General features: G+C 53.1%; 1 protein-coding gene across 3 annotated transcripts; it reads right to left on the bottom strand.

The window, feature by feature from the left end:
- Positions 1 to 660: 660 nt before the first annotated feature.
- Positions 661 to 11,845, bottom strand: IFITM10 (interferon induced transmembrane protein 10). 3 transcript variants are annotated; one of them, XM_009571854.2, is made up of 3 exons: positions 11,649 to 11,845; positions 10,283 to 10,697; positions 661 to 1,538 (listed from the first exon to the last, which is right to left on the bottom strand). In XM_009571854.2, exons 1-3 carry the CDS (start codon positions 11,756 to 11,758, stop codon positions 1,389 to 1,391), a joined length of 675 nt encoding a protein of 224 aa, XP_009570149.2. In that variant the 5' UTR covers positions 11,759 to 11,845; the 3' UTR covers positions 661 to 1,388. The 3 variants fall into 3 exon arrangements, with proteins under 3 accessions (XP_009570149.2, XP_053925122.1, XP_053925123.1); XM_054069147.1 differs by having other exon boundaries at positions 10,283 to 10,717; positions 11,649 to 11,776; XM_054069148.1 differs by having other exon boundaries at positions 11,581 to 11,695.
- Positions 11,846 to 13,180: the final 1,335 nt, after the last annotated feature.

Here is a 13,180-nt window from a genome sequence, read left to right as displayed (position 1 = left end):
TTCACCTTTGCTTTTGTGGCAGGCACAAAGGTAAACACTGTTGCCTTCTCCTGACTTCATGACTGGTCTTGCAGCAACTGGTCTCCCTTGGCACAACATCATCTTAAATTGGAAAAAGATGAGGCAGCTGTGGCATATGAAATGAGATGAAGGGTCAGAGGGGCTGAAAAGCTGTATTTTAGTCCTAGACTTGCCATTCATTTGCGTTGATTTGCAGTACCACAGGCAATTGTAGGCAGCTGTCAGGAAGGGCTGAGACCTCCTGCCTCGCTCAGTAGCAAACACACAGCGACTCTGAAATCTTGCTCTCAATAACAACCCTGGTAAGTGCTCTGGTAGCAGCAGGTCCAGACTGTAGTGATTTATTTCTGCCTTCAGCGTTGGTCCTTGCCGGGGAGGGAGGACTGCTTGGCTGCCTTTGCTGGCTTGCCATTGATCGACCATCATAGGAGTTGCTGAGGTCTTTGCTCTTAAACCTGGATCTGTGCCCTCCTTCACAGCTGCGTACAGCAGCATCATCCCTCACTCTTGCTTTAAATCTCTCCCAAGCAGCCACTGGTGACATTAGCATTTTCTCTTGCCAGTCTGTAGGGACTAGGAGCTCAGCACGCCTAAAGACAGAATTAACTCAGCAGCAGCAGATATCAGAGGTATCTTTTATTGACTGTTTACAGAAATACAGTAGCACTCAGTTTAGGGGGCTTAGGTGAGTTCTCCAGAAGGTGCCTTCCTTCTCAGCATTGCCAGGAGATCCCAAGGAGAAACTTGCCCTTTAATACTTTGGGGTTTCCCTGGAGGCTTTGGGGCTCCCTAGCATGAACTTCCTAACACCCTCAGCTCTCCAGGATGGGAATTGTTTGAACCAGTAGACAAAATCCAAGAGAGGAAAAGGAAAAGAAACTCTGTACATCAAGGGGTGGTGGGGCAGCCTGAACACACTTGATATGTTGTGAGCCAGCCCTGCCATGGTCCCTATCCCTCACTGCATGTGCCTTCCTCTTGGCAGGACCCCACTGCTCCCCAGAGTTCAGCTGTCTGCCACTAGGCATGCACCACTCTGGGCTTTGCATGCTCTTGTCACATGGCTTGTTGGCCATAAAATAAATATTTCTTGGTCTATTTTTCTCCCTGTACATGTTTAAGACTGAGAACCTTTCCTACAGCAGTTCACATACTCTTTGGGGGTAGGAAAGGTATGCTCAACTGGGCTGATAAACTCACTTAATTTTATTTATGTATTTAACTGGCTTTTCTTTTGCAATCAAGGTGGAGTGTTTTGTTTTTTTGTTCTTTTTTTTTCTATTTTTTGCATCCTTGCTACAAGAAACAACTGCAGACACTTCTGGCATAGAGGCATTTTGGCGGCGGCTGCTGCTGTTGGCCTCACTCTAGTAGTCAGTGAGGGGGTATCGCAGGAAGATGAAGATAAGGATGATACAGAAGGTGGCAAGGGCTGAGCTGGTGATGTTAAAAAGCCGGGCTGTCTTGGCATCTTCAACTGCTCCATTTAAGTCATTGAGGAGTTTCTTATCCCGGACCTGAGGCCAACACATAAATAAATAAAATAATTGGGAGATGTATAAAAGATGTAACTTGTTTCACACAACACCTACAAAACCCACTGCACTTGAATGATACTTGTACAGCAGCTGAGGCCTTGAATGTGTCTCTTTGCATTTGAACACTTTGGGTGCCATAAAACAAACTGAGATGAGGTTTGCGCCCCAGCTTTACTACAGATGGACTTGTGAAGCCAAGCACTGTAATACCTGTGGGCTGGAAATCCCTGGGAGTGGAGAAGACCTGGAAGAGTGACCTGTTACTGTTACCAACCAGGCAAACTAGATCCCTGTGGCCCCCGGAGTGGGGCAGTGTCGTTTTGAGTCTGAGGGTGCACAAGGGAACTGAGGTGCCAGTGTGCACCCCAGTGCACATGGGCACTAAAGCATCCTTCCCCTTGTGTCATAGCCCCCTGGCACTGTAGCACCGGGCTTCGGCTCACCTGGCCTGTGGGCAAGATGGCTGGCTGTGGTTTTGGAGTGCATCCCTGTTCCTCTGCCTGCGCTGAGGGGCTGAGTGGGTGAAACCTGGCACCGCATCCTACTGCAGCTCCAGGGCTGCGTGTGAGCCTCCAGCATATTAAGCAGTCCTGGGTTAATGAGTTCCTTTTGCAGGTCTTATGCAGCTTGTGTAGTGTCTCTGCCACTGGCAGCTTTCAATCCTGACAGCGTGATCTTCTCTCTTCATTTATCCTGCAGGCTGGGACTTTCACGGGCTTGCCTTGAGACAGCTCTGCAATGGGTAAGGATTGTGCATGTCTGTGTCACTGACCTATCCCCACCTCCTCCAGGCTGCCAGGCATTGCATGGCACTTTCAGACAGTGATGGCACCAGCTGCAGTGGATGGCACATCTAGGCAGTGGACAGCACCGCAAGGCATCAATGCCACTAGCAGGCAGCAATGGCATTACTAAGCAGTGGATAGCAGTGCAAGTCAGCAATGCCTCTAGCAGGCAGAGATGGCATTAAAACGCAGTGAATGGCACTGCCAGGCAGCAGACGGCAGAGCCAGGCAAGGCAGCTCATGGCATTGCAAGGCAGTGTATGGCAGAGCTAGGTAGTAATGCCACTAGCAGGCAAGATGACACTACAAGGTGGTGGATGGCACAGCCAGGCAGTGCACGGCACTACCACGTAGCAGATGGCATTGCCAGGCTGCGAATACCACTATCAAGCAGTAATGGTACTGCCAAGCAGCAACAGCATCATCAGCCAGCAGATGGCACAGCCAGGCAGCTGATGGCACTGACTGCCTCTCAGCAGCAGCTCTGCAGTTTGAGCCCAGCAGATGAGGGGTTGGGTTCCATTCCTTTCTAGCAGGGATGTGTCCCTGACCCCATACTGCACTGTCAGCCAGCACACACCAGACCTAGGCAACTGGAGCCATGAGGATGTGGGACAAAAGGACCAGGAGACTTTAACCCCTCCCCCCTTTCCATATCTGACCAGAGTATCCAGCACCTGCTTTGCTGCCTGTTATGCAGCTGGACTGTTGCAGGCCAAGGGGCCACGCATCCTTCGCAGCTGCCTTTCTTACTGGCAGTGTGAGCTGAACATTAGATATCAGTGGCAGGCTGCAACAAGCAGCCCCAGAGTCCTACCCAGAAATAGTAAAAGGCTTTTATTGACCAAGAGCTTCTCTAAAAAGACTGCGATGAATTCGGACAATATCTTACTGAATTTTTCACTTTCCCTCCTGCAGTGCTTACCCATGCGGCTGTCCCGAAAGCCTCTGTGACTTGCTGCATATGGGGAAGGGTTGCTGAACCCCTCATTCCCACTGACCCATGCTGGTTCACGGGGCCTCCCAAACCACATCTCATACCCTCAAGCAATATGACTTCCTCTGTTACACCAGTGACGACCTCTCTGCACAAGCAGCAACACCTGGACTGGTGGTGGGGATGCTGCTGTTGACATGAGGCCTCCAGAAGCTGGCACTGGCAGTCACATAGACAAGAATGAGAGCTCTGTTTTCCTCCTTGTATTAAACCCCACAGTGCCATGTCCTCGGCCTCCATTTCATCTCACTCCTGGGAGACTGCAACTGAAGCTGGGGTCATCCACCCATTACCCTGCTGCTGAATGTTTGGCAGAGCATTCAGCAGCTTCAGGGCATCCTTCTGGGAGTGGGGACAGGGGACAATCACAAAACGCACATGGCTCTGTGGCATGCTTGGCTGGTGCTCCCAGCAGTGGAGATGACCTCTGGGAAGGCAGCAAGCTGGCACACCTTTTTGTGTCAGATGTGTGTCTGGGACGACTCATCTTTGAAATTATTCAGTAGATTTAGTATCCTCCAGAAAAACCATAGGTGCAGCAGCAGTGGGCAGCCGGCACCTCCTCACCCACCAGTGAGAAGTGTGGAGGTCCCTGCAGCCAGAGCCTCAGGGGCACTGGATTCAGGCCAAAAATCCTGCCCGCTGCTCTTTGAAGCTCTCACGTGCTTTCCTCTTCTCAGTCGTGGGTCTGCCAGAGGCAAACTCTGCGCAGAACAAATGCCTTCTGCCTCTTCCTCCTCCACAACCTCCCTGCAGCTGGGAGAAAGAGCTCTCTGCTGCAGGCAAGACAGTGTTTGCCATCAGTGTTTGCCAGGCAGACAGAGGTCTCTCCAGCAGACTGGCACGGCCAGCGCACCGAGCTCTGCAGCTCTCCCGCCGCTGAGTCGCTTGCCTTGTCTCTGTAGGGCCGGTTCCTCTTGGCCACAGCAGCTCTCTCCCACTCCTCCTGTCCCCGGGGCACTCTGCCGCCCTCATTTCTGTGCCCGGCCCTCTCCCAGTGCTCCCAGCCGCCTCTCCCACCTGACACAGCTCGCACTCGTGACCGGCGCTTTAGCTCTTTCCCACGGAGCGCTTCAGCGTTCCCTGCCCTCGATTTTCCCTCTGGCCCTGCTCCAGTTTGCTGCTCCTCAGCATCTCCAGCGAGGGGCGCCCAGGGCTGCCCTTTCCCCAAAGCCACAATTTCCTCCCAGTTCCGTTTTCGTTCTTCCCATCTCTTCTCTTTCCTGCTGTTTGGGCCCAAATGAAAGTACAGACAGCTGCCTTTGACTCCTGCCAAAGCACACCCGGCTGCCTCCTCTCCCTGCCCCTCCAGCAGGATCCCTTGCTCCTGCCAGACCCTGCAGCACATGGTGCCCTGCTGCACCCCTCATCTCTGGCAGCACCCTGCCCTTTCCCGTCCCTTTCTGTTCCTCAAGCTGCTCTGTCCTCGGTTGCCTGGATCCCTCATCCCTGCTGAGTCCTGGGTCCCCATCCTCTTCTCCCTTGTTATTTCCCCACACACCCTATGGCTTCAGTGGTCACCTTCACGCATGTCATCTCTCGTTGTCCATTATAATTTATATTGCAATGGAGTCTTTAAGTGCCAGACAAGTGCCAGGGCCCCTGCAGCACACAAGCACAATGAAGACATTTCACCTTCCAAACCATTCACCAGCCCCAGCCTCTCACACCTTTCCAGAGTGCCCTCAGCTCCTCCTGCCTGGCCTTGCACCCCTAGATGTTTGCAGATGTCTCCCTTCAATGTCACGCTGTGGCATCTGAGCAGGCTCTGGAGAAGGAGCTCTTCTGGAAAGCATATACGCATTTCGGCTCCTTCACAGCCTGTCCTAAAGGAGAAGGCAGTGTCTTCCTCATAGCTCAGCCTCAGCTTTTCCTATTTTTATGCTCCTGTAGCTACTATCACCATAATGTGCTGGCAGCTGGTGCATGAGCTTCTGGGAGCCCTGAAACTGCTTCCTTCCACAGCCAAAGGGGTGAGGCGTGGGTAGACAAGTCCCCAGACTAACAAGGTCACAAGGCTGAACTTCCCCAAATCCAAGTGTGGTGTTTCCTTAGTCACAGACTCTTCTCTTGTCATAATTTTGACTGTTCTCAGCTTGCCTAAAATTATTTGAGGATTCTTGGCCCTGCTTTGCACTGAGATGACTGGTGCATAAAGACAATTATCCAGCATCTGCTGACTGAGGGGTTTCTTCAGGCATCCCAATGTGATATGTGGGGGCCATTTTGGAGTTCCCACCCTGGACAAGGCAAAGCTCATTTCTGTTCCAGCTTGATGACTTATGAATTTTCTTTCCTCTTCCACGCCTAACCTTCAAAAAAATGCTGCCTGCTTTTGTGGTTTGATATGCAAATGTTCCTCCTTCTCTCTCCCACCAGGAAAAGTGGCCTTTCCATCCACTCCTGCTTGTCTGTAACCTCCCTGCTGCTCACCTTCTCCTCCACCATGTCCAGCATGCTGGTGGACTACTCACTCTGACCACTATATCCTGCCCTTCCTTCCCTTGAGGCTTGAGGAAGCCTTCAGCTTCCTCTCCAAGCATTCCCCTCAACTCCTGTGCTCTTTTCCAGTCCTTTCCCCAGCAGACACCTCCCATCTTTCTGCTTTGGGACTCAGACCCTCTTGGTTTTGGGAGCAAGGAATTTGCTGTGCAGGTACAAAGTGCTGCCTCAGCTTGCTGGAGGAGACAAATGGTTTGTTGCTAACGAGTCTAATGAGGCTGTATTTTAGGCAGCCCAGCTTTTAGCATGCAGCCCACAGCTGGTTGTCTGTAAACCCATTTCCATGCAGAGGTCTGTGTCCCTACACATAAGAAGCTCTAGATGGGATCCTGGAATTTATTTGCTCTGTGAATTGGTCAAGAACTCTCCAGCCCACATACCTCCACCATGCTGGCACCAAAGTCATGGGGCGGTGGCCTCTGTGTTTCACCCACCTCCATAAAGCACTGCTCCTCCTGAAAAGCAGGCTGAGAGCCTGCCTGAGAGGTCAGGTGCTGCAGCCTCTCAGCTTCTTGAGGTTAATAAATAGCTACAGATTTGTGCTGGTCAGCTTCCACTTGAAATGGGGAAGGTCAACACACAGCGAGAAGGGAAGGTAAACAGCCGTGCCCAGAGCTGCATGCTAAGGGCTGGGCAGAAAAAGGACAGGAGAGCTCTCCTGAGGTGCTATCACGTTACAAATTTCAGTGGCCTGGAGGGGCAAGAAAACTCTATGAGCAATCCTATGAGCTGCTGCTAAGTCTTAAAAGCCAGCAGGGATCTTTGCAATCTTAGTCTCTATACAACCACAACATCCCATCAGTACTGCAGCTTGTCTCAGATCCCAGATCCTCTGATCTATTGCCTCATGGTGTAATGGGTACTGAGAAGGACTTGGCTCACCACAGCAGTCTCTCGAGACAGATCTCCTAATGACTGAAGTGAGATCTCCTGCCACCATATGCTGATGCATCATTCATTACCGCTTGGAGCTGAGAAAGAGGAGGAAAGGGAGCTACTGAATATCAGGGCCATGGCATTTGCTCCTGATGAAAACCAACTGAATACTAAGTGTTGCCATTGGAACGATCTTTGCATCTGTGCTGGGCTGGGATTAAGGTTGCTTTAGAGTTTCAACTTCCCTGGTCCTGCTATTTATCTCTTCTTCCCCAGCACCTACACAATACTTAGATGTGAAGACTTTTCTTGCACTCCAGCAGGCTAACCGTGAGGTGCTAGAAATAACCCCTTGAGGGATACATGAGTCAGTATGACTCCCTTGCAGCCCAGCAAGCTCTATCTGCTGAGGATCTGGCCCGCTACAGGTGTAAATAAAGACAAGGCATGCCATCACACTGTTATTCAGAGCACTTGGCTAGGGTGTCTGTCACATAGAGTACTTGGCTTAGATGCCACAGTCTTTGCCCTCACCTGACTTCATGTAGTTCTTTGAGTAAGAGGATAAATTCTTTGGTACTAGGATGGGGTTTTGGCATTTTTCAGTAAATGCTGGTCACTGTGAAATAGCATTCCCCTGCAGAAAGAAATCTAGAAGGCTGCAGCTTGTATGCAAAAGGCCAAGCAGACATGGAGGTACTGCTGTCCCAGCTATGGCTGAAAACAATAAAAGTGGGCACGGGGAAGGAGACAGCTTTACGGTAATATTCAATTTTACCTAAGCACACATCTGGCATTCGGTCTGGGAATTGTGTTGCTGAAACTGGTGGAAATACTAGGGCATGCTAAGGTCCATAATGAAACATCTCATGGACTTGAGGCATGAATGAGCTATTGCTTTATTAATAGAATGAATCTGGCAAAACCAGATATGTTTATGGCAGGGTATTGAAAATGCCATTTTTTATAATGAACAAGATGTTTCCAGAGGTTGCTAATTGTTTCAGTTATTTAAAGGAAATGGAAAAAACATAACCTGGGAACCGTTTAATGCCATCAGCGCCCTGATGGCCCTTCACCCAGGAAACCCAGCTAAGTGCTCTGCTCTCAAAGGTCCCAGAATGGGCTAAGGGAGGGGAAGAGACTGCTCCCCTCCTCTCCCTTGCACAGCACCTTAGTCTCTCCTAAAAAGGCCAGGACTTGAGTTACCTGCTTCTAGATTGTCTTTACATTAAATCGAAGAGGAATGAGAACAGTCTGTTCAAAGGGACACCTGTCCTCAGGGCATTCCTTGCTTATGATTTCTCTAAACTTCTGGGAAAAACTGTATTGACTGCAAAAGAGATGAAAACAACAGGCTTCTGGAGAAACAGCCCTAACACCCAGCCTGGACAGGATGTTATAAAGGTCTCTGCAGTAGCTACGAGTGAGGAAAGACCCCATCTTTCTTAACATCCCAGTGTTCTTCCCCAGAACAGACCTGCCATTGCCACGACATCCCTGTTGCCTCCCACCACCCATGCCAACTGCAGCCCGCAGGGGCATTTGCCATCCCTTTGTCCACTTGCTAGTTCTGTTCTGTGCCTCTGAGGGACATGTTGTTTCTGTTTTCCCCCTGCCACAGAGTCACAGCCACGGGGGAGCTACAAGACCAGAGCAGGGTTATTTCTACCTGCTCAGGTCTGTGTCTGTTCAGGTGTCACTGTTACATCCAATCAGCTACTGCATCTGCTGTCCAAAAGCCAAGGCTGTTTTTTGACAACCATCATTTATTTTTCTTTCCGTGATTTGGAGCACACTTGCCCATTTGCCCTCCTTCGCCACTGCTTCTTTTTTTGTCAGACTGCAGTTTATGTCCTCCATACCTTTGCAGCTGGATGCTAAGCCCACACCTCTGTCCCGGCACAAGGCTCCAGCCCTGGGTTATTGCTGGGCTTTGCCCTTCCTTCTGCCTTGTGTCAAGGATGGTGAAGGGTCTAGCCTTTTAAAACCCTACTCCTTACTGTCCTCTGGGGATGAGTCAGCCCAGTCCTCAGGCTTTGCTGCCCCTACTGCTGGCTGCAGCTGAGGGACCGCATCTACCCAGACCCACTGCAGCTACTTCTGTGTCTCTGTGATGTGAAACCCTTTCTCAGCCTGCTGTGACCCTGCCTCCTGCATGGGAAAGACACTGATTGTTAGAGGGAAATTCAGACAAGCAAAGACACACAAAAAAAAAAATAGGAGAAAGCCAGTTTCTTCCCTTGCCAGCTAAATAAGTGAGGATGTTAAAGGACTCCCTCCCCCCAGCTTGTGTTATGTTGCCACTGCCTGGATTTGCCCTTGGTTCAGTCCTGCTGTGGTCATGCTTAGCTCTGGCATGATTTAAGCTATCAAATGCCTTGCCCAGGCAGCAGTGAAACATACTGGGTGGCAGATGGGTGCTCATCATCCATGTCAGGGAAGAGGAAACAGAGGCAGGCACCATGGTGCCAGTGTTGGGCAAGTCCAGGGCACGGGTCGATGGACTTGGCTCTCAGCCTTTCTGCTGGAGACCCTGATGGACTCGGGAGCAGCCTCCTTGCAGGGCTGGGTGCTTGCAGTTCAGCTTATGGGAGCTGGACAGAGTTAATTGATCTGCTTCTGTCATGAAGCCCATCTGTGTCCTAGCCTTCCTCTAAATGCTGCCTGCGAAAACAAATCAGCTAGTTTCTCTCCCCGGCCATCCAGCCGCCCCAGGCTCTATGCACATCCATTCGGTTAGTTTTGAGGCTGGCAGGCAGGGAAGCAGAGGGCAGCCCAGGCCCCTCTATCCTGGCAGCTGCCAAGGGGCTGCCTGTTTGCTGGGTGCCATCGCTGCTGGGCTGTTCTCCCCTGCCACTACTTAGGTAGCAACCCAGTCCTGTCCCCTTTGCTGGCTGTGCTACATGCAATCGCCCTCTCAATCAATACTGCTCTATTTCTCCCAGCCCCGATGCTGTGCAAAGACCTTCTGCACTGACTTCCCCCTCCTCAGCTAGCCAGGGCTCATTGCCACAATGCTAGCAGGTCTCCAGGGCTTGCCTTGGGATTTATAGGACTCAGAGTGGAGGAGATGGCCACCAGCTCTGGTGTTTTAATTAGAAGGAGGGCAAGAAGGAAACAGGCAGGATTGCCCTGCACCTTGGCAGCCTCTCCCCACCGCAGCTCGCCAGGTGCTGGCTGATCGTGCCTGGCTGCTTCTTACTGCTTCTGCCTGACCATCCAGTGTTGCTGGATCCTACTCTAACAAGATCTCTAACTGACAGGACCCCTAAGAAGGGAACAAGTGCCAGGGTGCCTGCAGGCACACACAAGCCATTGCCGTCTGTCACCAGGAGCCTCTGAGGGTATGGGAGCAAGTCAAAGTGCCTCCTCCCTACCTGAAGCAACATCCCTGGCTCCAATCGGCTCTCCCCATCCCCAATTGGCTCTCCTTATTCCCATCCCCATTGGATGTAACCTCTCATTCGGGTGCAAAAATGTGATCTACACCAGGCACAACCCCCAAATGCTCCCATGTTCTCCTGCCACCCCTTACACTGCACCTTGTTCTCAGTACTCACTTTCAATGAATAGGCCAAGGCGATGAAGCCGAGGCAGCAGAAGTTGAGATATACGAAGTTGAAGATGGACCAGAGATAGTAGTCATTCACCTCGGTGGTGTCGGGGTAGATTTCGATGACAGTGGTGGGGTTGGTCATTGTCTTCTTCTCCACCGAGTGCTTGCACGGGACCGCTGGCCGCAGGCTGTCCCCTTTGCAGCTCTTGCTCTCCATGAGATAAATGGCAGAAGAGGGAGACAGGATGGGCGAACCTTGCCGGAGAGCTGGGGGCTTGGAGATGCAGGTGAAGCAGCCCTGTGGGGGGCCTTGGGGAGGTCTCGGGGTCCAGGCCACCCCCTCGAAGGGGCACGGTGGGCCCAGGGGGGGGTCCTGTGTCCTCTCCGTGGTGGCTGCCGCGGTGTCACCGCGCTCTGCCCTGGCAAAGTGAAAGCCCTCCTGTGAAAAACGGGGATGAGGGGATGGAGAGACCGGGGAAGGGGAGAAGAAAAAGGGGGGAAGGAGCAGAGAAGGGGAGATGTCAGGGGGAAGGCGGGAGAGAGAGAGGGACCGGGAGACAGAGGAGAGAGCGGGGAGAGGAGCGAGGGAATGGGCAGAGGAGAAAGGGAGGAGATGAGGGCAGGCAGGAGGGGGAGGAGGGAACACAGCTACGCCTGGGGACCACGAAGCAGCCGCGGAACTGCTGCCGGCCCCGGCCCCGCGGCGGGGGCAGAGCAGCGGGCAGCATCCCTCCCTCCTCCTCCCCGGCCGCTGCCCGCTCTCCTGCGTGACCTGCGCCCGAGTCACGAGTGGGGAAATAAATCATCAAAAGAAAGAAGCAAACAAATCAAAGCAGAAAGCAACACTTGGGAGGAACCGGGGGGCTTCAGGGCAGCGGCCAGCTAGCCGCGCTGCATCCCCCCCGCAGCCCTCCCCTCCCTAGCGGTCTGTCCGTCTGTCCGTCTGTCTGTCGGGGCCTTCTGCTTTCTGTCCCATGCCGGGACGGAGCCGGTGGCTCGGCTGCGGGCGGACCGCGTCCCCCGGTGCGGCAGAGCAGCCCGGCCCCTCGCCCTCCCTCCCTCCGGGGGGCTGTTATTTTTTTTTGGCTGAGTCCTCGTCTCTGCGGGATTACAGATGGGATTGCATTCCCGCACCCCCTCCACCTGCCAGCAGGTTCCCCCACCCCCCTTTTTTTCTAGGGGGCGAGGAAGAAAACCGTGGCCGGAGAGAAGGAGGAAGGGATGAAGATAGAGGATGGGGAAGGGGATGTGGGAAGAGGTTGCCCCCCACCCCAGTTTTGCAAATAGGAGAGACCAGTCCACCTCTGGCTGCCAGTCCGTCCGTCCATTCGTCTCCTCCGAAGGCATCAGGAGGAGCGAGGGATACTCACAAGGAGGGATGCGCGGAGTCGCTGCATATCCGGCTCAGCACTGCCTCCGGCTCGGCTTCCTCGGCGCCGGAGTTGCGGGAGGAGGGGAGCGCGGCGGGGGGGGAGCCCATGGGCTGGGGGTGGGCAAGGGGGAGAGTTACAGACTGGGATGGTCAACCTGCAGCCCCCTTCCTCCCCCCAAACATGCTCCGTGCACTAGAGCTCCTCCGGATTTCAGGTCTTCTCCTCGTGTCCCCCCCTGCGGGGACGTCACCTCCTGCTCGGAACATCCTGCTAGCACCCGGCTGGAGAAGGGCATCTCCTGGGCCCTGGCCAAGCCGCTCCCTGGCTGGCCGGAGAAGATGCTCCGTCCTGCTCTCCCCAGCATCACCTACAGAGACCTTCGCGGTGGGAACTTGCTGCAGCCTGGGTTGCGGGTTTGCTCCCACGAGCCTGGGTGAAAATCCTAAAGCAAGCGTGGCAGGGGCATGTGGGGGAGATTGAGACAGTGTGGCAAGGGGAGATGGGAGCGATGCAGCACTGTGGGGAAAAAAGTGCTTTGGCTCCGAGGGATGGATGAAAAGGGGATAAATCCTGTGTGCGGGGTGATAAATTCTGCCAGCATTGAGCAAATCCCAGTGCAGGACCACTCTGGCAGCAAGACACAGGACATGAGGTTGCTTTAGGAGAGAGAAGTGGGGATGTCAGGAGGGATGGACAAATCCAGGAGGATCTGTCCGTGCCCAGCCTTGGCACAGGATCAGGGAAATGCTTGCTGCCTCTTGTTAACAACTGCCCTGGGAGATGCATGGAAATCTGATTCTGGGGTGCTGCAGTAGCATCCCCCCAGGGACATGAAGCTGGAGAGCAGCTGGTGCCACACAGGGACAGCTTGCAGGTCATTTGGGAGGACGCAGCTGTGGCACAGGGAGGGTGAGGATATGAGGACGTGATTTGTCACCTCACAGCAGCAGAGCCGAGTTGAGCCCAGCCCAGCGCAGGTGGCCTTGAGGCAACAGCCAGTTCAAACGGGTGCTTGGGAAGGGGTGTAGAGACATCCCAGGGTACTGGAAACAGGCTGGATAAAAAACAAGTTTGTGCATGCAGGGGAAGGGAAACCCTCTGGAAATGCCTTAAGCCTACCCACAAAGTGCTGAGCTAAGAAATAAGTTGGTACTTCACTCAGCTCTGCACAGGCAAGTTTGGCTTCTGTGTATGGGCATCCAACCTGTTAGTCCCCATGGGTTATTGTGATGTAAGGGGACATCTTGTCCAGGCTGGAGGGGGGCTGGTTTGCATAAGGCTAGTGTAATCCCTCTGAAGGCACCTGTGCTGGTTGAAAAAGACCAAATTGCCCATTGTTTCGGCATTTGTTGCTGCCAGAGTGATAGTGGGTCCTCCTGAAGTGAAAAGGGTTTTATTAGTGCTATGGCTGCTGGTGACGAGACCTTCTCTCTCCAGGAAGCTGCTAAAGAGCAGAAGCAGTGCTGGAGTGAAAGGGATGTTGCTGTGGGATTAAGATGTTTGCAGGAAGGCAGAGCCTCTGCCAGCTG

The sequence above is a fragment of the Cuculus canorus genome, chromosome 5 (assembly GCF_017976375.1).
Source record: "Cuculus canorus isolate bCucCan1 chromosome 5, bCucCan1.pri, whole genome shotgun sequence".
NCBI lineage: Eukaryota > Metazoa > Chordata > Aves > Cuculiformes > Cuculidae > Cuculus > Cuculus canorus.
The sequence above is the reverse complement of the archived record's forward strand: the minus strand, read 5'-3'. Positions and strand labels throughout refer to the sequence as shown.